The sequence below is a fragment of the Uloborus diversus genome, chromosome 9 (genome assembly GCF_026930045.1).
Source record: "Uloborus diversus isolate 005 chromosome 9, Udiv.v.3.1, whole genome shotgun sequence".
Lineage (NCBI taxonomy): Eukaryota > Metazoa > Arthropoda > Arachnida > Araneae > Uloboridae > Uloborus > Uloborus diversus.
Window position 1 is genome coordinate 37,293,585 of NC_072739.1, and position 24,112 is coordinate 37,317,696.

General features: G+C 37.4%; 1 protein-coding gene across 1 annotated transcript in view; it reads right to left on the reverse strand.

Annotated features, from left to right (window-relative positions):
- Nucleotides 1-858: 858 nt before the first annotated feature.
- LOC129229237 (laminin subunit alpha-like) overlaps nt 859-24,112 on the reverse strand; it is a gene marked incomplete in the record, with an annotated part of 161,277 nt that continues 138,023 nt past the window's right edge. The window contains 12 exon segments of the mRNA XM_054863502.1: nt 859-1,153; nt 2,576-2,803; nt 4,991-5,150; nt 6,108-6,350; nt 7,690-8,009; nt 9,616-10,213; nt 10,863-10,980; nt 15,621-15,727; nt 16,672-16,827; nt 20,265-20,552; nt 21,678-21,956; nt 23,196-23,378. Coding sequence (XP_054719477.1) covers nt 885-1,153; nt 2,576-2,803; nt 4,991-5,150; nt 6,108-6,350; nt 7,690-8,009; nt 9,616-10,213; nt 10,863-10,980; nt 15,621-15,727; nt 16,672-16,827; nt 20,265-20,552; nt 21,678-21,956; nt 23,196-23,378 — 2,949 coding nt within the window.

Sequence of the window (24,112 nt, forward strand, 5' to 3'; positions counted from 1 at the left end):
TTTTGCTACGAAAGCGTGTTTTTTTAGTTTTTTGAACTATTGTATTATTTTTCTGTTTTTATTATTTATTATTTAATTTTATTTTAATTAATTTAATTAAAATTAATAATATTATAATAAATTATAAACCGAGTGCGAGGTAATATCTTAAAGTTAAGACAAGGGCACCCCGATGGGAAGCTACTGCGGTGAGTCATCGATGTATGTTTGCGGAAATCATATTTATATTACTTTGAAAATTTGAGATGCATTTGAATAAAAGTTTTATTCAACAATGGTCTGATCAGCAATGAATTTCCAATTGAAGGCTCACCTAAATTTTGGCATGAAATTAGTTAAAAACAATTATATTTCATGTTCTAATTACCTTGGAACATTGAAACAAATTTTGTCTGATGCAGAAAAATTAAAGGTTTTTGTAGATATTTTAAAATAATTTTTGCGAGCATTTTTTAATGTATTTTTTTTTAATTTTTCCTTTTTCACATTGTTGGATTTATGCCAAAATATTGATTAAAGTGGGAGGAAACTAACAATTAAAAGAGTTAATTAATTAATTTGATTATAGAATATTGCATTGTCATCGGGTCTGAGGTCGCGTGCCAAGTTTCAAAAGAATCCGATCGCAGGAAGTAGCCGAAATTTGAGCTGCAAGATTCCGTTACAAGATACATACATACATACATACATATATACATACATACATACATACATATATACATACATACATACATACAGGTGAAGCTAATGAAAGTGTGTTAAAAATAAATTCAATCATCTATGTGTTGAAAAAGTTATTTTTCTGACCTGTGATAAAAGCACCTAAAACAGTAACAAAGAAACAAATAGATATTTAAAAGCACTTTATTATGTTTTAAACTTTTCTATATAGTTGGGCAAGTATTCAATGTCACTTTGCCAAATACCCTTGAATTAGCTAACGATTGCGGCTTTGAATCCAACTCAACGTAGCGCATACATCCTACGAATTGAGCCGTTGTTTCTACACCTCTTTTGGAGAAGGAGGATTCAGGCAATCCGCCGATGTACAATGGGTCGTTGGTATCTGTTGACGAAACTCCTCCTATTCCAATGCCCGGCTCCGAGAACAATCCGTCTAAACTTACTGTCACCACGTTGTTGGATTTCACCACTGAAAGTAAAGGATAAAAGTTTTATTTTAGTGTAAATGAGAGACAGTATAAATAAGCTGATGATGATACCAGACTAAATCTTTCTATCAGGGGGCGTATTTAAGGTGCCGAAAGGACACTGGCCACTCCCCCCCCCCAAAAAAAAGGTTAAAAACATCTCATTGTGACAAGGACTTTAATATTTTCATGCTTAAATCTAGAAAGTTATAATAGCATTAGTCTTCGGGCCCTCCCGAATAAATATCTATGTACGCTCCTGCTTTGCATGCTCATTTAATTATGCTCAGATTTATAATAAATAGAATAGTTACTTTTATAAAAGAATAGAAAGTCCAGTTTCAGCAATAATGATATCTACTTGGTTACAACTCCGTATGTCCCGCCATAAAAAAAAACCACACACACACACACATCTGTAACAACAAACTGTCATTTCTGCAAACTAATAGATACGCCCGTTTCTACTTGTAAACCGGATGCTATCCATTCCATCTCATCAATATTGTCAAACAGTACTATGATTGCCATTATGCAGATTGCTATTATGTAGAACATCGTCAAACGAGGGAAAGGTTAATATGTAATATACCGATAGCCCGTTATCACATCCACCGACTGCAGTTTCGACCTTGTTATTGACTCTTCAGTCCGGGATCGTGAATAGCCGAAATAGTGAGCGCCAACGAGAGTCCACAGCAATGGTGCGGTTCAACTCGTAAATTGAAGGCAAAGCTAAGGTATTGAGTAGTAAGTTACCTTCAATTTCCTAGTTGAACCGCAACATGGCTGCGGATTCTCGCTGGTGAGCTAAATTTACGTAATCTTTACCAGTTTGCTGGCCCTCTTAGCTTCAATAAGACGACTTCTGTCTCCAGCTCGGTTATTCACTATTCCAGACAGGGACGGATACAAGTGAGGGGCGATCGCCCCTCCCTTGAGGGACTCTCCACCGGTAATTTTTAAAAATGAAGTTCAAAACACGCAAACTTAAAAGAGTTTCATTGTTAATGGGAGAAGGGAGGTTTTGGTTTTATGACCCTATCTCGGAACTGTTTCGGAATTAAAGTCCGAATCCTTCGTGTTCAATATTTTAAAATCAGTATACATAGTGAAAAGTAAATAATAAAAATCAATCGCCCCTCCCTTGAAATATTTCTGGATCCGTCCTTGATTCCAGACTGAAAAAAGTCCATAACAATGACGAAACTGCAGTCTCTGGATGTGATTACTTGGCTGTCAACTGTCGGTACATTGCATGTAGCTCTGCCTTATCCCAGGCTTAAGGGCGGTAAGTACAGCTCATAGAAAAATAGTTCTTTCCAATAGCTATAAATCCATCACCCCACTAATGTATCACTATTCTGCTCCAGCTACAGTTTCTACATGTGATACGGGCTTAAGTATCGACTCTAAACACTTACCTTGAATGGTATGCCACTGTCCATCGCAGAGGTAATGCTTGTCGGTGGGCAAATAGTTGGCTCTGATGGCTCCAGCACCGTTGTCCACACTGAACAGCACTCTTCCATCGATCATCTGCAGAATGAGGTAATCCGTTCTTCCGTGCACGGCCATGATGATGCCAGACAAGTTGCGAGGCTTGATGTCGACGGTGATGGTGACACGCTGACCGACACGATACCTGTCATCTGAAGAAGTGAAAAATACATAATTATGAATTTTTTCGTGACCGTTTGTTGAATGTTCGAGACGTAATGTTTCTCGAAGTGTAAGACATCAGAAACAATTAATTGTACTGAAATTCATAAAAACAAAAAGTTAGAAGCAAAACGCATGAAAAAAAAGTAGGAAGATAAGTACCAATTTGAAAAAAAAAAAAAAATACGTTTTCTTTAAATCAAAATTTCATTCCACGTGAAAAGGCATTTCCTAAACCATCCTTCCATAGTTGCCTCAGACATTTGTCGTAGCGAGAAACCATCTTTTTTACGCCCTCTTCATAGCAAGATGCCACCAATAAGGACAGTCACAATTGAGAGTCGTTTTTTGCTCCGTCACCACCGCCATCAAAGCAACTGCGTCCAAAATCACGTTTCAAGTTGAAGAACAAGAGTAGATTAGAAGATGCGTAATCAGGGATGTAAGAAGAGGGATTGAACTGCCCCCCCTCCCCAGAATTGTTGAATATGGTTTTGAAAGACACCAGTAAAATCGCTACTCCAACTACTACTTGTGTGTAGTACGGAGTGTGATTTTGGAGGTGGTTTTTTGAACGAAACATTATGAGATGAGCAGGTCACCTTCGAAGAAGGACTGCAGAGAATAGCCCTTAAGACCTTTAATAAAACTCCTGCTTGTATAAAACCAGGAAGAAGACCTCAAAAAAAAAAAAAAAAAAAAAAAATTAATTTGAATTCTGACATCTTGAATTCCAATTATGTTTTTCGCAATCACGAGTGTACGTGTGTTTGTGCATGGGGGGGGGGGGGGGGTTTGTGTGTAGGGGGCATGTGTATGTGTGTGTAGGCATGTGTGTTTGTGTCTGTGTGCAGGCATGAGTGTGTGGGTAGTTGTGTGTATGAGTGTTTGTGTGCGTGGGGGCAGTGTATGTGTGTGTAGGCATATGTGTTTGTGTCTGTGTGCATGCATGAATATGTTGTGTGTATGTGTTTGTGAGTTTGTGTGTTTGCATGTGTAGGTGTCTGTATGTATGCGTGTATGTATGTGTTTGTGTATGTGTGTAGCTGTATATATATATATGTGTGTGTGCGTGTGTATGTGCGTGTATGTATGCGTGTAAGTGTAGAATATGGACGCAACCTGGAGACGGCTTTCGTTATAGGAGCAGCATCGCGAGGAGCCGGTCGACGGTGATGGTGCGGAGGGTGGAGGTGGGAAAATAAAATGATAGGGATGCCAAAAACAGTCAAGTGAGAACAATAAGCAATCGTGATTGCTCAAAAAAAAAAAAAAAAAAAAAAGAAGAAGAAGAGCAGACTCGACGACGTTTTCGCAATTCACAATGGTAGTAACAGGATGCGAATCTCGGCCAGGAGGATGGAATCGGAAAAGGCTAGGGCCTACAAAGGGCTATTTATGACGGTGGTTTTGAAGGCAGGCGCTTTGACAGACAGCAATGTCGGGACAAAAACTATGAGAACTATTGAGAAGGGATAAGAGGTGGAGAGAGAAGAGCCATTCATTCTTGATGCAAGAGTCCCAAAAATACGTGATAGCATTTAAAGTAGTGTACCGGGAAGAAATTAGGTTTCTTTCTATAGTTTCACGCAAAACGTGCCTATAGTTCGTCTTAGTTGAATGACGTGACTTGAGACCTTTGCCTCAACTTATCCTAATGGATGTATTGGACTTGCTCTCGCCTGTCACTAATACGTGAAAGGACCGACGAGAGGTCATATCAGCCTTGTCGTAAACTAGGGGTCCGGTGCTTGGAATCAGAGTAGTATAAGTTTTATGGGGGAGGGGAGGGTGGCGGCTAAAAAAGGGGCCTGCTTTGGCTCTCGTCGTCCCTGATCTATGCTCTCAGCGTTCTACAGTAGCAGCTTCATTGGTGGTATTTTACTGTGACGAATGCATAGAAAATTTTGTTTCCCAATCTCACTACAATAAATGTCTGAAAAACGGTCGCAACTTAGTAGAAAAATAAATTATGAAATGCTCTTTCATGTAAAACTAAATTTCGGTTTTAAAATCATGTTTTACTAGGAATACCACTGCTTGCATCTCGTTCGTTTTAATCAGTGAATAAGATATTATGGTGAAAAGTACGGACAACAAAGTGTCAGTATTTTTTACCGTAAAATTTCACGAAATGTTTTTGCAGAGTAGGGACAGAGTATGCATATTGAACTTACAGAGGACAAGGTATCCACCTTCCGATGAAAAGAAGGTACCCTCTTCTACTTTGTCAGAACAGCCAGTGATGTTTCGAGTGAGACTCGGCTTCTTGGCGGTCAAGAGCTCTCCTTGAGCCTCCACGTTGCGGATGCATCCAGGGAAGGAGGAATGAGCGCCCTGAACGAAAACACAGTAATATTTAGTATTGAAAATGAGTCAGTTTTGAGATGTATAAAGTTCACGTTTTTGCAAAAATAGGAAATATATTTTAATTAAAAAAAATATATATAATCCTAGCATACATTTTGAGAATATCGCAAATAAAATTACCCCGAATTTATTTTATAACTACCCCAAAACCGGGGAAATTTTGGGGTGTTTATTTTTGGCAATAATTAGCCGCGTTTACACGAGACCTTTGTATCTCGCTTTTCCCTGCTCCAACTCCGGGGGAAAAAAAAAAGGTTGGAAAACCGTTCACATGAAAAAGAGCTTGTACCCTGTCTCCGAGAAAGCGGTTTTACACATCATCCTTAGTGGCTATGCCCAGCTAGTAAACAAACTCGTTCAACGAAGTGCAACCTGGGTGAAAACCCGGCATTTACTCCAGTCGATAGCAGGAAGAAGAAAGATCCACATTTACCCGGGAAATAACCGAAATGTGGTTAAAAGCAGGTTTTCTCCGGGGATAGAAACGTTCCATGTAAACGCGGCTAGTGATGCATCTATTAAAATGAAATTGCTCCTATATGTTAGTTTGAATGGGAGATCACCAAAGCTTCGCTTCTGCACTTTTCAACATTAGGTTTTTTTTTTTTTTTTTTTTTTTTTTGCCCGAATCCAAGATTATTTCCCCATGAACATTGAAGGCCATAGGGCTACTTCACTCATTTTGTCAAAAATTAAGGCCTGAATTTCCCTAATGTCCAACCACGTTTGTGCAAAAAATTGGCAAAAGTGTGATGCACGTGTCCCGTTCATTTTGATGTGTCTCTGCTTCGAATTTAGCAAACTGGCATCTCTGCAAACTAATAGATGCATCTGTTTCCGATTTTTAACTGGATGTTCCCCTTCCCATCTTATCGGTAGGCGAACAGTACTCGATTGAATGAATTAAAACGTCATAACCCTTACTTTAAGATTGTTCTTTGCTTCTCTGGCTACTTCTTCTGACACTCCACCGATGAAGAAAGGAGACTTCAGATTGACAGAACTTGCTGCTCCAACAGAGTTACCGAAAACTTCTTCGTCGTCGATGACCAGGCGGCCATCTTGCCCCCTCCTGGAAAAGACGACGCGGTGCCACGTCCCGTCGTTGTACTGATTTTGGGAGGTTATGACAGCACTGCCAGAGCCGCAGTTGAATCCATATATTATCTGAAAGGATGGGGTTTAAGAGCCGATGAGAATTTGTTTAAAACATTGTAGAACGTTTTCCCCAAAGTTTTTTTTAGTTTTGAAATTTTCAATGTGCAGAATAGTAGATAACGCAAAATAGATGTTATTTATGGAGAGTGTACTGAAGGTATTTTTACAGTTAGAATTTTGGAGCTGTAGATTAATTTTGGTTAGTAATTGTTGCAATATTAACAAGGCTGAAATGCTACATTAGTCTTAGGCGTCAAGAAATATGCTGAAAATTGGGAAAATTGGCAGGAATCCCAATTATTGAAATCTTTCTCATTTACTGCACAGCAATGTAATTATACAAATGTCAGTTTGAGCCCAGTCAGTTTGATCGCCAACCCCCTCCCCCCAAACTCATAAAACTTGTAAATTCTAATTATATACTATTCTGGTTCCTAGTCCGGCCCCTAGTTGCCTACTAGGCTGACATGGCCTCTGATCGGACCTGATTACAAGGGTCTATAGCAATAGCAATTTGAAGCTTATCGCGTTACTCAACTATTGGAAAGCTATCCTGATAAATTTTAATGTTTATGTTATTGTCGATGGCCAAAGTTATTAACTGATGGAAATAGAATTGAAAAACTTGATTTTGAGTTCTTTAGAGAAAGACAGTTTTTATCTTACTGGCTATTTTAAATGAAAATACAAGAATCTGATCTGCCGATATTCATTTCTAATCGTGAAAAGACTTAGCATTGCTCAAAAACTCCTAATTCTGGAAAAAAAGTAATTTTGACCCATAGATGTAGCATTAAATAGATACACAACTAGAAACCGGTTGCATGGGCAGCGGACTCTTCTAGTATAGACGGGCAAATGTCCGAAAAACGCATGCACACAACAATTTTTGCCCTTCGCCCGTCTATTTCAAGTTTCGCGCATTCAATGGCGGCCATAGGGTTTCGCTACAGAGTGGTGTATCTAGTTATATAACATCTATGTTTTGACCAAACTGCAAATTAAAAGCTATTGAAAGTGTCAGTGCGCATGGAAAATGAAATGTTCCGAAAAATGTAATATTGTCTAATAACAAAAAAAAAAGTAATATTAATAGTATTTTAAGAATATGATATTTTTCAAACGATTGCATGGGTATCTTTTTGGATCACCCTGTATACGGGTATATTAACAAGAGATGAATAATTTCTTGTAAATATGTATTTGAATATTTACGCTTTCGTTTATTTATTTATTTATTTATTCCGTTCCTTTTCGTTTTGTTTTGTGTGTCAGTCATGGCACGCAATCACAGTAACTTGGCTCCGGTGATACATACTCTACAGGCTCAAGAAACATGTAAACTTACTTTTCCATTTTGCATGAGCAGTCCGATGAAATCTATATGATTGGAGGCAGCTACATAGAACATGACGCCATTTTGCAAAGTCGTTCTGAACTCCAGAGCGAAAGTGCTTTCATCAAAGATGCTGGCCATGAAAGAGTTGGACTTCGAGAATTCTTGTCTGCTGTTGGGGGCATTGCCGAAGCGGATTCCATCCCCTGGCTTGACGCTGGAGTCAGTTCTTGGCTGCAGTGGAAGAGCGCATTGCCCAATTGGTGTTGGTTCTGGCCCTTCCGGATAGGGAGATGTGTCTTCTTCTACTGTAGGCTCTGTTGATATTATTTCTGAAAAGAAAAAGAAATATATAGCTCTGCTATAGAAGTTTTTTTATTTGAGCGCGATTGAGAGTTTTGAAACGTAGCGTATAATGGAATATTTCAATGGCGTAAGCCTCCGTGTCTGGAGCAGGATGCAAAAATTTTTCATGGTACTTTAAAATAATGCAACTAAATCGGGACTACTTCATTGATGGACATCGAATTTAATATAGGAATTGAAAACTAGTTCACTGTTTAAGCGAACGTTCAATAACTACCGGAAAGTCTAATAAGAGGCGCATAGCTAACTAATCACCAGTGCCGCTTCATATACAAGGTGTCTCAAAAGGTTGTTAACAAACTTAGCATGCTGGTGTGTCATATCATGATGAACAAGATTTACATCGTAACATACGTTCGCAAACACAATGCTGGTGCACTACATGCACACAAAGTCAGACACTAAGGGATGCACAACATGGGTCATATTTATTATACACAAAGGACAAAGATGATTTCACACAACATTTTAGTTTTCAAGGAAGGCTTATAGCTGTTGTTGAAATTTGCTGCCTTCAGCTGTCATACAAGCGTCGCAACGACAACGTACCGACCGTGGTAATAACGATCCATTCCGGCAAGATTTCACCGATCACTGCATTGTCATAGCGACGCGATTATGAGAGCTGGAGGGACGCAAGTTTTAGCAAGTGCTTTAAGCGTTCCTTAAAACTAAAATACTGTTTTAGTTTAGTAGAACGTTTTTGTTTAGTAAATATGTGACATGTTGTGCACTTGTGCGTCCGCTAGTGTCCGACTTTGGGTGAGTGTAGTGCGCAAGCAATGCGTTTGCGAACACATATTCCTATGTAAATCTTATTCATCATGATATGACACATCGGCATGTTAAGTTTGTCAACAACCTTTTGAGACACTCTGTATACAAACATCCGTTACGCTGCTGCGGAGCTATATTCAGCCATTGAAATATGCCGTTTATCCTTTATTTCAATCGCGTATACAATTTGGAAAACGGGAAAGTTGCGAAAACTTAGACCTGGACCATCGGATTCAGCACCCTTGATGCGTAAAAAAACCATGTTTTAAAGCATTGCATCTATTTAATTGACATTAAATAGACTCAAATTAATATATGAAAGCTTGCAATAAACTTGGAGTTGTTTTGATACAGGTGAATGCGTTAATCCCTAACAATACAGTGACTGAAAGTGGACTCTTATGTAAAAGTCTCATGGCGGTCACATATGGGTCCCCGACGCTTGACGGTCAGGAAGATTCACTGTAAAGTCATGAGCGCAACTTATGAATGTCATTCCGCAGTGACGTGAACAAATGACATTGCAGTAATGTCTTCATAATGTCACAAAGTGACACGTCACAGCTGAATTGTTGCAGCTACCTCGCAGTGAAGTCACATGAAAAATGTCATAAATGTACCACAGCGTGTCTCCGTAAGAAGTCGCGATTCTATCACTCTATGATTGCAACTATTATATGACTTGTAGTGTTGTCCCTGTCTATCAGGGAATGAGTAAGTTTTTATAGTCATGCCACTAACGCACTTAACTTCTTAAAATAAGATAACTTATTTATTCAAAACTTTTTTTCTTACCTGGTTCGAAACTTTCATCTGTAGGTTCTTCCGTCACCAACGTAGGACCTTCCTCATAAGGATCAGCTAATGGACAACTAGCAAGTGAAGCAGCTTTTTTATCCTGTGTGTCAGCAAAGTTTTGGAATCTATTGTTTACAGTTGTGTCGCCTATGCAGCCAACGAATGGCGGATAGGATGGTAAAGTGTCTGCTTCGATGGTATATCCATCAGGAACACCACCAAAGTACATGGGTGTTGATGTTTGAACATTGGCATCTTCCTGTAGTTCAATTTCAACTGATTTGATGTCGTCAATGTCAAGTCTCATTTGGCGAACTGTCTTTGTAGCAGAAACATAATGCCATTCTAAATCGTTGTACTTGACTTCTGGACTGGACCTGATCTCTCCTCCAGGACTGCTGCTCATCACTATGGTGCCCTTGTGCAGTCCAATATATAAGTGACTGCTCTGGTCTTCGTTCGCCGCATAGAATATCACGCCGTCTTCAACTGCCGTCTTGAATTTGAATGTCAGTTGCGCGACTTTCTCTAAATTGGTAGCAGGCATTGCTATGTAACCAGTCGATGTATTACTGAAGGAAACGGTGCGTGCAATCTATAAAGAAAATTAATAAAATGTAAGAGTCTCACTAAAGAATATCCTACCGTGGAAAAGTTAAGGGCAGTATCTGCAGAAATCAGTTTTTGAGATATCTGAAGAAACCCGTACTGGATTCCACAACAATAGTGAAATGTTGGAGTTAGACGCTTTTTTTTTCGAGCTTTATTTTCAACGGAAATTAAATAAGCAAGCTTGTACAATAAAGCTTAAGTAGGTACAATAGATGACAAAAACGCAAAAAAAAAAAAAAAAAAAAAAACTGTCATTTACCTTTCCACGGCAGTTTCGTCGTCCTGATGGAGAAGTGGTGCGAGCCACACTACTGTTTACAGAGAATGGGCAATAAAGTTTTTTTTTCAAGCAATCATTACTGGAATTCAAGGTTAGAACTAAAGAAGCAATGTTTTTAATCACTATAAGTTTTAAAGTTGTTTGATTTGATGAGGTATAGTTATAACTCATTCTACCTAAAAATGGCTCATCTCTTTTCACCACCAAATCGGCGATAACAAATTTCGGTAAGTGAAAAAAATTAATATGTTTTGATTTTAATTTCAACTTTCAAACCGATATCAGGTGCATTCAAAAACTTTAATGCCTGAAATTACTGGTGAATGTTTCATAATCAGTGAACAAAAATTACCGTTTCGGGACATCCATTGACGACTCCTAAAGCTTCTTTATTTTTATTTAGATCTATCACTTCGGCGCTGATTTGCATGTCCTTGATGCAACCTTCGAATCCAACGCTAGACACTTCTCTGTAAATTGAACAAATACAAATTAAATTAGGATTTCTTTGGCAGCAGTGATCAAGAGGACACATGAACTAATGCCTTGGTTTCCTAGGAGCGAATCGCCGATCTTCGACGTCGCTCCTCGCCGTGACGCTGAAATTAAAGTCAAGTGGATTCCGGTGTGACTATTCACGACGTCGATTTAGCTCGGGCAGAAGAATCGAGTTTTCCCCTCGGCGAGAAGCGACGCCGACGATCGGCGTGTTCGCTCCCAGGAAACCAAGACTTAAGTGAATCGATTATTTCAGAAAGGACGTAAGTCTTACGAAAATTTATTGGACTTACGCCCCTTTCTGAAACAATTGATTCAAGTATTGAACTATTTCATTTTGTAAGCTTGACATTGTGTGACTTACGTTAGTCGGGATCTGAAGAACAGAAATACGAATATAAAAGATACCGAATGATCTATAAATGTGAAAAGTTCGTTTGAAAGTAATGCAGTTCCATCCACTTTGATATATTCGAATAAGATTTGGTTCAAAATTCAATCAACCTCCAGCACGAATTAGAGAGACAGTTCAAATAAAAATTATTATTATTATTATTATTATTATTTTACATTGGTTAAATAGTCTTTTGAACGAAAATCAAGACTATCAGAATCTCTCACTGTTTCTGACCACTATTTCTTGATAATCAAATTGGAAATATCTAACAATAACAGAGCTATTATTGGGCAAATGACTGGTAAGGTTATTTAACATTCAGCGTACGAAACGGATATGGTAAAGATATAATTTGGGGTTTTTCTGAAGCTACAACCTGTCCTTCTACTTCCTTCTATGTTCAGCTGTTAGAAACTGAGTTTCATTACAAGTCAATGTTCATATATCGCTCGTTTGGAAGAAAAGTGCCACAATACGAAATTTTTAATTTAATTTGCTTTTTTTTTTCGCTTAAAGGGCTTCAAATGACGTTACTTTCTTTGGAAAATAAGAACAGATTTTTTGTTCTACTATTAACCACTGGAGAGCACAGCAAATTTACTTTTCTTACAGAAAATTTCCTGAAGCGTTCAACTTCAAACGCTTCTCCTGCAAAATTTCATTTCTTCGTATTGTGGCATTCTTCTTCCGAATGAGCGATATGCCGAGTCTTTGGTGGTTTCTGTGAAGTAATATTGTCTTCACAAGAAGGCACTTCTCCCCACCTCCTCTTACGCAGAGTTCTATTTTACATGGGGGTGATCGGTAAGCAATTTTCGCGCTTCTAAAATGGGACAACCAGACAGCCTTAATTTGGGCGTGCATTTTAATGTGTAAAAATGTCTTAGTGTCCTTCCTTTACGTCACTTGCTTCACTTGTCTGTTGTCATCTTAGTTATTCTCACATTTCAAAAACTGCTGCTTTTACAACAAAATGCTGTGATCCGAATATCCCTTCTGCCGAAAACAGCGAAATTGAATCATCGGATGCCACGTAACGAAGGAGGAGTCAAATGCCTTCTCGTGGGAAACGGACAATACATGTGCTTTGCTATGGCGAAGCACTTGCTTATTAAGGTGATAATAATTAAATAATGAATAAAAATTAGTGTATCTGAGTCTGTTCTATGTAAGCTTGCATATACTACATATTAGGGTGGGCCGAAATAAGCCGAAATTTTTTTTTTTCGAAATCAATTTTTGGATAGCGCGCAAAAGTTGCGTAGTGAGCTAGTTAGCACTCACAAAAAATTTCTTGGATATTAAAAAATATCTAGCCAACGCTATTTGACACTGAAAAACCGAAAAAAAAGTGAAAAATGAATTTGTGTCGAAATTTTTTTTAAAAAACTAAATTCCAAATATTTTGCTGGAATGCACCGAAAATGTCATATAATGAGCCAGTTCGAGCCCATAAAATGTTTCATTGATTTTAATGAGCATTTAACCGCTCCTTTCTGTAATCAAAAATTGGAGAAAAATGAAAAAATATTGAATTTCTTTAAAAACCAATTTGAAAATTATTTTTCAAAATTAAATCATAGACTAATTAATTAAATAGCACTATTAATCATAGTAATTATTATCACGCAATGGTATCATACATTTTCTAGAATTACATATAAAGATAATAAAATTTTGAAAAAGAAATCTTCAAATTTGATTTATAATATCTCAAACATAATGAATATTATTTTTTGGAATAATATTGTCCCTTGTTATCAAATGATGGAAGTTCTTTCCTAGCTTGAAGTTTGGCACGAATGTATCCATCTCGTGCAGTTTCACCACGAACATTTATTGCAACTTTGGTTATTAGTTTCACAGCTTGCGTGTGATAGGGAAATTTCTCGAAAGTGAACTCTGTAAGCTGTTCTTCGCACATTTCTTTCAATTGTTGGTCTTTTAGATGCATCTTTCAATTGTTGATCTTTTAGATGCATTGTAAGAGGTGGCTCTGTAACAACAGTTTGCCCAATCAACTAAATCAACATAATCAACAGCTTCAAAATTGAGTTTAGGACGCTTAAAAAATCGTACACCATCCGAGCTCTTCGTCTTCTTATTTCTAGAGTTCAGAATGTGCCTAACAGGTAATTCCCGAATGTATTTTCTTGAGTCAAACAACATTGTCAACAGTAGCTGTTCAGGATGAGCGAAATATGCATTATTTGAGAGAACTTTGAAAAATATCTCCTTAACGTTGTCTGGAAACTGCCTTGCAAGAGAAATCATTTTCCAAAAATGTTGGGCACCATACTGGCAGTTCGGTTTCATTTTTGTTTCAAACCACATTGGAGCATAAACTAACATTACATACTTTACAAGCATTGTAAGATTTTCTGATGGAGTTGGTGTGCCTATATACAAGCGTATCAAACGGTTTGCAGTTGTCAGCTATCGCGCATGACTGAGTTTGCCTGGGCTACTGTCAGCCATGCTAGAAGGACAACTACCATCTTTTACGGCAAGACAGATTCTATACAAATGTTGTTGTTCAGTACTTAAACTTTTTCTATCTTCCATGTCCAAAAACAGAAGATTGCAGTCAATTTTATCAAATTTGACCACCGGATTTTTTTTTTACCATCTCTAAGAAGTTGTCCGATAGCTCCAGAAAATGAATGTGGCCCCTTTGTGCAACCGTCCAATTCCAGAATAAGATGCCTCAGTGGCAACGTATTAGTATGCAGCAGACATACGTTCCATTGTAAAGGTCTTTGAAGATAGACCAAAGCAAGCCTATAATACCTTGCGAATTTTTTTTTTCTTTGCACTTTCAACAACTGTTAGTGATAAATGACCGATGTACTTGCTACCTGGCTCTTCTATCAGTGCTACATGGTGCTTCAGATGTTAATTTTTGATGGCTAGATGTCTTTTGAAGGGTGTCATCTTTGCGGCTGTCAAAATACAAACTCTTTATAGCTGCCCCTTTAACTGCTCTTAAATCCCTTTCTCTTAGCTCGCTCCTTTTTTTTATCGACTTCTCTCCTTATATTTTTGTTTTGTTTAGGAGAAACTAAGTCGAAATCAGCGAGAACTGCTGTAGCAATTTTAGCCCCTGCTCTATTTGAAGCGCCAGTTAGATTCTGCTGCTAAAGCTGTATGAGGCATAGAAAGTCTCATTTGACTTGTCGTTGTTGATGGCGCATCAGTTCGCTTACGTTTTCTTGAAAGCGGATAGTTCAATTTAAAATCGTCATCTGTATTTTCTGTGCTTTCTCCAGATTCAAACTCTGTTTCAGGTTCACTCAATGTAATATGACTTTCCTTAACCCTGAATCCACTTGTGCTGGTTACTGATATGTCTTTCTCATCCAAAGCAACACTTGTTTCAATTTTTTGGCATCTTTTTTCTCTTATTCGTAGTTTCTGGGTTGTTTCCCTATCCATTTTTCCAAATATTCCTAAACTAGTGGTACCCGCACGGCTTTGCCCGTAGTAGAAAATTAAAAGGTCATTTGGTTCACCTGTATATTTACAAATAATGGATGATAAATTTCTCGCCAATTGCCTATGTTCATTCGTTCTCCCATGTTACGGTTCCACGTCATGATAATTTCGTAATTTACTCATCCATCTTATGATAATTTTGCTCCGGAAAATGTTCTTAAAATTGAAATAGAAAAAGAACAAAATCGAATTTTCGAAAAATCGCTTCGAGATGCACACCCTCATGCTACAAACTAAATTAGTGCCAAATTTCATGAAAATCGGTCGAACGGTCTAGGCGCTATGCATGTCACAGACATCCAGACATAAATCCGGACAGAGAGACTTTCAGCTTTATTATTAGTAAAGATATTCTACGAAATGTATAAAAGTCTTTGAGGATTTCAACTAATTCACTGACAGATACTTCTAATGTTCTGAAACCAGCTTCAATTTTTTATTTCTGAACCCCGCCCCCCTTTTTTTTTTTTGCAAAAAAGGGGTTGAAAAGTGCATTTTTGCCCTTTTTTTCAGTTTTTCAAGGTCAAATAGCGCCGGCTAAATATTAAACAAATTTAGCGAAATTTTTTATGGGTAATAACGGGCCCATATAGCAACTTTTCCGCACTATCCAAAAGCAGATTTCCAAAAAAAGTTTTTTCGGCCCACCCTACTACATATGTAATAATAATAAATATAGAAATCAAAAATATTAAATATTTTCTCATTCATATAACTTACGCAAACTTATGTTTTCCAGGATTTCCACCAACATATATTTCATTTGTGAAGGAAAGGGTAGCTTCTGAACCTGGAGAGTTGCTGTTATCGACTTCCACTTGATCAACCTAGAAAAAAAGGAAGGCTTTATATGCATTGAGAAGAGATAAAATGGAAGGAGGGAAGGCTTCCATTCACGAAAACAGGACCCCAAGTCACGTGACAGATTTTAAAGCAAAGCATTGGACGAAATCAGGTTTCTTTCGCATGTTTCACGCAAAACGTGCCAACCATTCGTTGTTGTTGAGTCACGTGGCTTTGGGGTACTTGTGTCAGCTTTTGCTAAACCAATGATTGGGCTTACTTCCTCCATTTTGATTCCTGCTCTAACTTTATATGTGTTTGTAAGAATATTGGTTAGGATAAATCTGGCAGATTACTTGAAATACTGATGTACCCAAGTCCCGACGATGACTGTTGAGGCCATGAAGTTTATGGCAACATACAAATGTCGGCAAAAAAAAAGTTGTTTATCGTTACTTAAAATGCTTATAACTTTTTCCTCGTTAATTAATTGCATCCGTTCTTTTTTACCGGTGGAAAATGTTTCAAAAAGGTTTTTTTTTCCGCTCTTTCGATTGAAACTGAAATCTTTACGATACGATAATTTATTATTTCCTATATAAAGAGTCATTTCGGGTCTAAAACTTGAAAAATAAGTAGTAGTGATATAAGTAGCAGCACTGATGTATGAGATCTTTTATACAGCTTTTAAATGTGATAATAATGGATATATACTGTTGAGTTATAGTTGAGTGACTTAGGATTTGTGAAAAAGAGTTAAGGAAAACTTTTCTTCTAGATTTAATACTTACATCTTGCACTTGTGCCACATGGAATTATTCGAGGTATTTTAATAACTTGAGCTACAGATTTTTTTTTGTCCTCAAATTTTGATGCCCTGCGTCTGTGCCCCATATGGCAATGCCATAATCTGACCCTGATTGTAAAGATACATCTCCCTCATACTGTTTGCGTGAGAATATAATTCTTATAAACATTTTCAACATACCTTGAGAATGCCTTCATTTTCGACACGGGTAGCTTCCAAGGAATGCCATTTGCCATCGTTGAATGTTTCTTGAGACCTGAGAACTGCTGTGCCACTTCCCAAATTAAACTTCAGTATTACGTAACCCTCCTCTAGTTCTAGAGCCAAGAATTCTTTCTGAAAAATTAAATAACGTTTTTGGGTTTAGGGGGAAAAGTGACGGAATGTTATATTTCAAGCTGCGGTAATAATGCGCATAGAAGTTAAATTGAAAAATTTATCCAAGTAACAAAAAGTCAAGTAAAACTACATTAAAAGCCGCAAACAACTCGGAAACTTCAAAATCTATTCACAACAACTCTTCAAATATTTGTGAATAATTAGATGGACTCGTCAACTGAGCTAAACGGGTTCTTCTTTTTCCATTTAAAATGGGTTACATTGGACATTTATGCGAGTTAAATTTTCCACATTAAACTATCATTTTTCTTTTTTTTTGTACCGATCAAAATTCTTAATTTGTTTCGTGATGGCAATAGAAGAAATCATAAAATAAGTTAATAAAATAATACTTTAGCGATAAGCCATTCTAATACCAGTTACAAAAAGTGCAAGAATGCCCCGAATTTCTCCTTCTCTCGTAACGATTTATTCTAAAGAACGTTCAAAACGGCGTTTTTTAAACATACAGCTTCGAAAATTTCCCGAAAGAGCCTCTCAAAACCCCCTCCTGTAACCAACACCATTGAAAATAAGCTTAAATTTTGCTTCTGAGGCATCAATTTTGAAAAATTTCCGGGGAAGAGCCCTCGAAAACACGTCCCCTAACGTCATCGAAGATCAGTTTAAATTACGTATTTTTATATTTCAATACGGAGAAAAGACCGAAGATGTCCAACGAACCTTTTTTTTAGAATTCATTTCGAAAATAGTCCCAGGGAGAGTCCCCAGAACCCCCTCTCCCTATCATGATAGAAGATAATCTACAATTACATTTATGTAATTTCGATTTCGAAAAATTGCAAAAAATTACTCCGAACTTATCTTTCTCCTAACGAAAGCGAAGATCGTTTAAAACTACAATTTCGAAACTTTCCGGCAAAGAGCCCCCCCCCCCACTCTCCCAGACTTCCAACAATGTTTTGAGTGAACATTATATTTACGGTTTTGTTCATAATGCTAATACTTAGATCTAGTCATAACTCATTCCTAAACTAGAAGCTCAATCCACTCTCTATAATTATACAGGGTGTTCCGCTTTAACCTGCAAAACCTTTATTTTCGCAACCATTAGTCCTAGATGTATACTTCCAACTGCAAAAATGTTCAAAATCAGATGCAAAGTTAGGATATTCAAAGTTTGAAGTAAAAACAGAAATACGTCAAAAAATACAAAATTTAACTTTTTATACGGGTTCCAGTTCCCCTGAGTTATAGTTAGAGAAATAATCTCCATTGAAAAATAATTACAACACTAAAAGTTTGAAATTAGTACGAGCAGTATTCAACGAGATATGATACGCAGCGTTTTGTGACTTACACCACTTTTCACTCACTGTCTATAACGCCTTTTGGGGGAAAATATAATGGTTAACAAGTGTTTGAAATTACATATATGTGTGCATAGAGTGTGGTTTTTGAAATTGTTCGAGGTTTTGTAGTGTGTTTTTGCGTATCACGGCATAACATTTGCATTTATTTTTAATTTACAATGACAAATATAATTGCCTTGCTTTTCTTACTTTGACGACCTGTCATTCTTTTGAAAGGGCGATTAGTTCCGATCTCATCTTCTGTATGGCCCCTTAAAACATTGAACTGGAATATCTCCTTCAGTTTTCGTAGCACAAGTGCCATTTTTTGTTTTGTCAGTAATAGTTTTCAATGGAGATTATTGGTCTAAATATCAGTTAGGGGACCTAGGGCCCGTATAAAAAGTTAAATTTTGTATTTTTTTGACTCATTTTTATTTTTGCTTCAAGATTTCAATATCTTAACTCTGCATCTGATTTTGAACATTTTTCAAATTGGAAGTATGCATCTAGGACTAACGGTTGCAAAAATAAATGTCTAGTACGTTAAAACGGAACACTACGTATACGCGCTGAAAAAAATAAGGGAGTGTCTCCCCCAAACTCATACCCCCTCCCCCTAGTTTTTAACCTCGCGATGACCCTGTGGAATATTGAACGAAACAACGAAATTCATTGAACTCAGATCTTCATTTCATACACACCCTTTTCACTATTTGTGCGGAATTACATTTTTCGCAATGACGGATTACGATAGGACCCTATCGTTGCGTTTCTTGTTTCTACAAATGGACTCAAATTGACATGGAGAAGAGATTCACACACGTCCTATTATGACTAGTGATTTTCTATATTAGTTATACGTTTTATCAATCTTAAATGGTAGGGATTAGTTATCTGTAAATTTTGTATTTAGATGAAGTTTTGCTATCTAAGTACATCTATGTTGATGATTTTTCTGAAAAAGCGTAATTTTACAAAACCCTTTTTAAAAGTGAATCTGCTTAGGTTAAGACTTGAATAAAAGCAAATTTGTCCTCTTGAAAATATTAACCAACTAGCTAGCGTTATGTTCTAGTCGTCACGGTAACGAAAAATAAGAGCAACATCAACTTTGATCAAGTGGGGAGGGTAAACAAATTCGTGATTGTTCAACAATTAAATGAAATGAGAATAAATAAAGTTAAAAATAAGTTAATTAATTTCGTAAAAACTTAAAAATTAATAAAACGGAGTAAGTAAAAATAAAACTAAAAAATAAGTTACTTAGTAATAAAATTTAACTAAAAAAAGATCATTTCTTGTCAAATATACAGGGTATGATACAAAAGTTTTAAGACTGATCTCAGAACTAAAAAGTTATTGGACATTTCAGTACAGCGAACTAAAATTGTTCAAAATATGTTCCTTCAGCATCAACACAGCGCTGCCAGTGCGTCTTCCATAGTTTGTAACCCTTCTGGAAGTCTCCGGCGACATGCTGTCAAGGGCTCTCGTCGAAGCCTGCTGGACTGAGTTTTTTTCCGTCGATGGAGTTGAATCGCTTCCTCTTCAGGCCTGTCTTGATTTGGGGGAAGAGGAAAAAGTCACTTGGAGCTAAGTCGGGGCTGTAGGGTGACTGCGGCAGTGTTGTCATGTTGAACGTGACCAAAAATTCGTCGGCGGCGAGCGACGTGTGTCGTGGTGGAGAATCCAATCGCCCTTGATCGCTGGACCGACACGGTGGACACGATCTCTCAAGCGGCGGAGCGTTCTTAAGTGTTGCTCCATTTTCGTATCTCGCACTTTGCGACCGAGGTCAATGACACGCACTCATGCAACAAGCGATACGCACTCTCCAGTGTTCCGAAGCCAACTGCCGCAGCTTCCGTTCGTTCACGGACACCTCCCACTACTTCCCCAGTTTTTCCACGCCAGTCCGCACGCGCTCCCCTTCTCAATCAAAAAAATCAGTCTTGAAACTTCTGAATCATACCTAGTAAAAACCTTATTTGTGAACAACTTTTCGGGTACTATTTATCAAATTATATAAACTAGTCAAGCCGAAGTAAGAGGTTATGGTAACACATAAAACAAACTTACATTCTTTCCAATTAAGAACAACAGTCCTTCTTCGGCGTACGTCTTAAAGAGCATTTTTATGTGCGTTTCTTTGCCGAACTGATGCCTGTGCCGGGGTAAGATGACGTAACCGGAGCCACTGAATTTTAATCCGTTCGATGGCACTAAGACAGCGAGTTCTTGTCTTTCTGCGCAACCTTTGTTGTTGTTTTCGGCGTACACGAAGTCCCACAAGCCGACGGGCGTGCCACCAAATTCAACTTCCTCGATGCATCCATCAAAGTTGTAGTTCTCTATAGTTTGTGGTAACTAGAAGAACAAAAGGAAAAAGAAAAACATTTTGAACTGTGTAAAAGACAAACTAAATAACGTTTTAAGATCGAGAGAATTGCAATATGCAGCAGTTTTGCATATAAACTGGTGTTAAATAAATCGAACCAGTGGTGCTCAACATACGGCCCGTGGGCAGCACGCGGAAAGCGAAGCTGATCTGTCTAGCCCGTAATTTTGTTCAATGTTACAAATTGAACACCATGATTGGTCACATTGCTACAGAATTGGAGCCAAATGTACAAAAGTTAGCTTCTTGAAAACAGGATGAAAATTTTGCATTAGCAGAAAAAGCATCGAGTAATGTTAACAGCAATTCTTGATTTGTAATTTTCTTTCTTTTTTTATATTTTCCCATTATATTTAGAGAAAATAAATAAATATTTATATGCAATATACCGACTGTCTGGTTATCACATCCAGAGACTGCCGTTTCGTCCTTATTATGGACTCATTAGTCTGGAAGAGGGAATAACCGAGCTGGTGGCAGATATCATCTCATTGTAGCTCAGAGTGCCAATAAACTGGTAGGTAAAGTAAATTTATCTCGCCTGTAAGACTCCGCAGACATACGGTGCGGTTCAATTTGTAAATTGAAGGCAAAGCTCGGGTATTAAGCAGTAAGTTACCGCCCATAGTTCTGACTTAGGGGCCGTAAATTATTGCTCAGAAATTTATCTGTATTCTGTCTCGGTAATTATCTAAATGTGAGGTGCGGTCTTCGGATAAAAAACGTTGGGCACCACTGAATAAAATAACTACATTATTTTTCGTTGCAAAGTAAATGTAAGCAAGGATTTTAAGTATATGTAAAAAAGCAAATGGTGTAAGTGCCAAAATTAAAAATTTGTTGATAACTAGTACTAACTTCAGAAGAACCACAGTGCTTTGGGGAAAGAGATAGTACTGGTAGCTCTAGTAAATGCTGCCAGCAGCATGATTGAGAAAACTTTCCAATGAAAGCCTATCTTACACGCGTTTTACTTAAAACTTTAATTTTGTCTCTAACATATTTTTGTTTCTCCACTGTCTTAACTTAATTTGAAGCCTCATTTATCATTTAGGTAAAAACTAGGGGTGACATCAGTAACGTTTCATACTTACAGAGAGTCTGTCTGAAATTCCTCCGATGAAGAATTTTGAGAGCTTCTGGTCTAAGTTGAAAACACTGTAAGTTCCTGGAAGATATCCTTCTACTACAGCATCTGGTTCATCTTGAGATCTTACAGTCAAAGTGCAAGTCTTTCCTGTTCTTTCGACAATGGCCTGATGCCATTTTCCATCTGAAACGTAGGTGTCATGCTTGATGTCCTGCGACCCTGATCCTAGATCCATGACCAGAACAAGATGTCCTCCTCGAATCTCCAGGGCTAAGTAATCATCCTGTTAATATTGGAAAGTGTAATGACAAACTGTTTCGGAATAGAAAAAGTAAAAATGAGATCATTTCTTAATTCACTCAATTTGCCCTTTAAAATAAAGCATTTGCTTCTAAAATTGACATTTTGGTTAATCTCGGCAGACAATGAGACAGAGAAGATGGGAACGCCCATTTTCAAAGTCTAGAGTTTTACTGCGATAATCTCTCAAAGTTATTTTTGCGTAATTGGGGGATTTTGCGACAACGCGAACTACATCTACTTTACATTGAGATTCATGCATCCATAATTACCCAATTCTTCCTCTAAGTTGATATTTATCTTTCGAAACTAAAAAGGACAGAAGTTGCGTCTTTATTTACGTAAATGAGCAAACGAAAAGAGGAATAAATTTTAAAAATTATGTAATTTGCTACCAATAAAATTAGGTACGTAGTTTAAACAGTCAATATCATTAATTATTTTTGAATTCCGTTTAGTTTTATATGCCCCTTTTTTCATATTCGTTTTTGACGCGATTCAATAAAAATTTAAAATGAAATGGAAGTCATGTTTGAGTCAGGAATGATATCATAAATGTTTGCCATTCACTTGAATGTTGTTCCTCGTTTTGAAAGGTTGCCTATCACCAGTGGCGGCTCGTGCCTGGAAAAAGTGAGGAGGTCAGATCATGGGTGCACTCGCCTCCCCCCCCCCCCCACATTTATACGCAGAAAAATACGGTACAATCCTTTTTTTATTTCAAGCACTTATGCACACACAAAGGGAAAAAAAAAAGGAAAATAAATAAGATAAAGTTATAAATTATTGTCTGAAGTGAGGGGCCCTACCCACAAGCTGCCACTGCTTATCACCATATAGGCACTTACTCAACGCAAAGAATATTTGTTTCAGATTCATTGCAATCAAGTATCAAGTAGTAATATATTTGCAAAAATAGTTTCAATTGCATGACTCAATGAAAAACGCATTTTAACGTTTCTTTTCCATTATTTAAAAAATCTAATTTAAAACTAACTTCTTCGGCTCCATATAGTTCATGCACAGCTTGTTAAATGTGAATTAAAATTTTACTCTCGTTTTTTAACTAATAATTTTAAAAAATTCTGTTTTTTTATATATATTTTTTTTTTTTTTTAAAGAAATCCAACTTCTAAAGGTTTGATACAAATCCATGGCCTTGTTTCTTTTTTGAATAGAAAAAAAAGGAAAGTTTTACACCACTGCGCGTCATAGAACTTACCGTAAGCACCCGCTTCATTTGATTATGAGTTCCTTTTTCGTTCCCAACAAATGCCAGAAGACCAAAGCGTTCGGTTGTGTTGAAGTAGAGCGACATATGGGTATATGTGGCAGCCTTCTGCATTCCTTCTGGGTTGCGAAGCTGAAGAACGGTGTCTCCACCGAAATTCACGCCCAGTTTAATCTAGAAAAAAAAGAATGATAATTTTCAAAATTAAGCATACAAACTTTGGATACTTCTAGGAAGCAATAACGTTTCATTTCTTACGTTTTTTTGCAATTATACATTGTTTTCCTGATTCTGACAAGAAGATTCCCAATGTGCGAACGATTAATTGATTTCATTTATTAAAATGTTTGCGTTGCAAATAATTGTTATCAGCACTATATACCTCTTTTAAGAATTTCTCCTCTTTGAACCCAAACATAAATGAACTCGAGCATGGTTTAACCTTTTGTTATTAGAGCCATACTGTAATTAGATTATTCATTTGTCAAGTTAACATGTTAATATTTTCATAACAAAATGAGACGTAAGCTGTTATCGTTGCTTAAACTACTCAGGTATCCTAGTCCGAGTAGACAATCCTACCCGGTTTAAGGCAGAGAGGTAAGGCTTAAAGAAGTAAGGTTTACAGAGCACCGCTAATGTGGAAATCAGATTTAGCTCAGACAGCACACCAAAGGGGGTAGCATCATCCACTAACATTTCGATAATTTTGATCCTAACCAGAAGCCGAACAACTCCGGGTTCAGCAGCCCCAGCAGTTCACCTGGAGCACTCCCTTTATGACCCCGACATGTGTAACGTGATCCAGTCATCATCAGAGGACACGGATGATTTTCGACCGGTTGGCATCGAACCCGGAAACTTTCAGTTACAAACTGACGCCTTAAGGGCTGTTCACTTATCGGCCG